Raw genomic sequence first — 3,927 nt, 5'->3', positions numbered from 1 at the left:
TTGTTGTGTAACTGTTTTAGTTCTTTGAATCTGCCACATTACCTTGCTTTGCTCACTGCCATAGTGCCATGTCTCCATTGTTAGCTTAGGTTTCTCTCTAGTTTGCTCCCACTCCCTGTGGACTTTCCCCTGCTTACCTTCTATATCATAACTTGGCCTTGTATACTTGCAAGCTTCTGTGTGTCTTTGCCTGTCACACCAATCAACTCACTGGATTTGTTCACCTCAAACTCAAAGAAGATAATTTCATTACTTGGAAGAATCTGATAAATCCAGTTATTCAAAAATACAAATTACGTCGCTATTTGGATGAATCTTTTCCATTCCACCTTAATATACTTCAGCTCGTAATCAAACTAATGGAATTGAGAATAATCTTTATCTAGATTGGATAGATGAACATTCCACCATTATTATGTGGATTCATTCAATAATTTCATATTCTGTTATTGCCTACTTTTCAACATCCACAACATCACATCAACTATGGTCTAGTATTGAAGAGCGATTTTCTAGAGCGTCATCAACTCACTGTATTCAACTATGCACAAAGTTGTTATCACTCACTCAAGGTAACAAGTCTATTCCATCTTTGATTAATGAGATCAAGTCTTTGTCTGATCAGTTAGCTGCTGCTGGAGAGCTAATCTCAGACAAGGAATTAGTTGTTGTCACTCTCAAAGCATTAAATTCAGATTACATTCCCTTCGCTACTGCAATGCGTCATAGAAATCCACCAGTCACATGTGTAGAACTATACAACAATCTGTTAAGTGAAGAGACAGTTATCAGTGAAAGGCACAAAACTACATTTGAAACTTCAGATGCAAAGGCATTTGTTGCTCATAGAGGTAATTTTAGAGGAGGATATAATAACTATAGGGGAAATTCTTCTAGAGGCATAGGATATAATGCAGGCAGATATCCCAATCCCCACATATTCAGCAGATTTACTTCTGGTAGAGGTTATTCTTCAGCACCTGAAAAAGAATCTTGTTAGCTACGCAAACAAGATGGTCATCTTGCACCTAATTGTACCCAAAGGTTAAACTTCTCATATCAAGGCAGACCTCCACCATTTAATCTCAATGCAATGCTAGAAGCAGCTGATATCTTTGACACATATGAATGGATTGCAAAAAATGGAGCTAATAATCAATATTGCAAATTCTTCTACTCAGCTGCAATAGGTGACACCTTATGATGGTGCTGAGGCTATTCACACAGCAAATGTTGAAGGTATGTCCATTTATTACACAAGACACTCTAATAGAATTTCTAATGATCATTCATTTGTTCTCAACAATGTCTTAGTTGTTCCACAATCCTCACATAATCTGCTATTCATTCATAAATTCACATTTGATAACAATTGTTCACTGACACTTGATTCTCATGGATTTTCTGTGAAGGACCTCATTTCTGGGAACACTCTCTTCCAAGGACCACATAAAAATGGTCTTTATCATATATCCTTCAGCAAAACCCCTCATGCTCATCATGCTCCCACAATCACAGATCATGCTTTGCTTCACAGAAGATTTGGTCACCCAACATTCCAAACTCTCCAAAGAATTTGTCATCAACTACAATTGTCAAATGTCACTAATAAACCATTTTCTTGTACTGAGTGCAAATTTTGTAGATCTCATAAACTTCCTTTTCAGTTTTCAAGCAATGTAGCTACAAAACCACTAGAATTGTTACATATGGATTTATGGGGTCCATGTCATACCTCATCCACTTGTGGTGCTTTGTACTATGCCAATGTTATTGATGACTTTACTAAATATTGTTGGATTCTTCCCATATCTTCCAAGTCTGATTTTAAACATTCTTTTGTTGCCTTAGTCACTAGACTTGAAAATATGTTCTCTCATAAAGTCATCACTATTAGAACTGGTAATGGAGGTGAATTTCTTAATCTCTTTCTTGCACAATTTTGTTCCTCTAAAGGCATTACTCATGAACTGACATGCCCTCACACACCATAACAGAATGGTGTTGCTAAGGTAAAGCACAAGCATCTAATTGAGGTTACTAGGACTCTTCTATTTCAATCTGGACTACCTACATCTTTTTGGGTTGAAGCTTTGCAGACAGCCAATTATCTCATTAATAGGCTTCCAACAAGATCCATTTCTTTTAAAACACCTTTTCAAATGCTTTTTCATAGAGCACCGGACTATAATTTTTTAAAAGTTTTTGGTTGTGCTTGCTTCCCCTGGCTCAAACCTTATACAACAAAAAAACTCCAACCCAGGAGTAAACAATGCATCTTCATTGGTTATAGTCTGACACAAAAAGGTTACAGATGCTATGATCCTGTATCTGACAATATCTACATCTCTAGGCATGTCTCATTCAATGAGTCTAGTTTTCCTTATACTGTTATTCTCAATCAATCAGCTTCTCCATCTGTTGATACTGAGTCCATTTATGTTACTCTTGTTACTGCTTGTCCTCCACCCTCTACTTCTCTATCCATTCCATTATCTGATTTAACTCCAAAAGTAACAGTGAATGATCATAGCATGACTACTAGGGGTAAGAATGGAATATATACACCTAAGTCCTACTTTGCTACTAAACATCCTTTACATGTTGCTTTTCTGTCAAGAGTTCCTTCTTATATTACTGAAGCTAATAAAGAAGAGGTGTGGAAGATTGCTTCAGTCAATGAGCACACAGTCTTGCAAAATGCAGGCACTTGGTCTCTAGTTCCACCAGTTGAAGGGAAAAATGTAGTTGGATGCAAATGGGTGTTTAGAATAAAACATAATCCAGATGGAAGTATTCACAAACACAAAGCAAGACTTGTTGCTAAGTGCTATCATCAACAACATGGGATGGATTTTGATGAGACCTTTAGTCTTGTAGCCAAGCCAACTACAATAAGGATTATTCTATCTTTTGTAGTGAAATATAACTGGACTATACATCAACTTGATGTAAGCAATGCTTTCCTTCATGGTGAGCTTAATGAAACTGTCTACATGTCTCAGCCTCCTGGATTTGTGGATAAAACCAAGCCTGATCATGTGTGTCTTCTCCATAAAGCTATATATGGACTCAAGCAAGCCCCAAGGGCATGGTATGCTAAACTCATCTCTACTCTGCTTTCTCTTAATTTCAAGAACTCTACAGCAGATACTTCATTGTTTGTTCATCAAGATGGAAGTCAACTTACTGTGGCACTAGTCTATGTGGATGACACAATGTTAACATGCCCTTCTGCTTCTTTTCTCAAGTTTGTTATCTCTGAGCTTCAACAACAGTTTCCCATCAAAGACTTAGGGTCACTACATTACTTCTTGGGCTTAGAAATTTCAAGAAATGCAGATCCTTTGTTTCTCTCTCAGACCAAATATGTTGTTGACTTGTTACTCAAATATCATATGGAGGGTGCTCAGCCTTGCAATACACCTATTTCTACCTCAACTAAACTATCAAAGGATGATGGTGTACTTCTTGAGAATCCTACAGAATACAGATCTCTTGTAGGTGCTCTGAAATATCTAACATGGACTATACCAGACCTTTCTTTTGTTGTTAACCCGGCCTGTCAACATATGAAGCATCCTAGAAGTTCACATATGGCTGCAGCAAAGAGGATTCTAAGATATGTTAAAGGAACTTTGGGATTTGGCTTACGTTTTACTAAAGGCAGTGACTTTCTATTGGGTTTCTCAGATGCAAATTGGGCTGGTTGTATGGATGATAGAAGATCCACAGGTGGATACTGCATTTTTCTTGGCTCTAATGTTATTTCCTGGTCCTCTAAGAAGCAAACAACTGTTGCAAGATCCAGCACAGAAGCTGAGTACAGAACTCTAGCTCATAGTGCTGCTGAGCTTGTCTGGATCTGCTATATTCTACAGGATCTTCATGTTTCTCTGCCTGGTATACCAAGGTTAGGATGTGACA

General features: G+C 37.6%; 1 protein-coding gene across 1 annotated transcript; it reads left to right on the top strand.

Moving 5' to 3' along the window:
- Positions 1–415: 415 nt before the first annotated feature.
- Positions 416–1,000, top strand: LOC113272144. Its single transcript, XM_026522038.1, has one exon. The coding sequence runs from the start codon at positions 416–418 to the stop codon at positions 998–1,000; it is 585 nt and encodes a 194-aa protein (XP_026377823.1).
- Positions 1,001–3,927: the final 2,927 nt, after the last annotated feature.

Source organism: Papaver somniferum, chromosome 4, assembly GCF_003573695.1.
Source record: "Papaver somniferum cultivar HN1 chromosome 4, ASM357369v1, whole genome shotgun sequence".
NCBI classification, from domain to species: Eukaryota; Viridiplantae; Streptophyta; class Magnoliopsida; order Ranunculales; family Papaveraceae; genus Papaver; species Papaver somniferum.
This window is presented reverse-complemented; position numbering and strand designations above follow the sequence as displayed.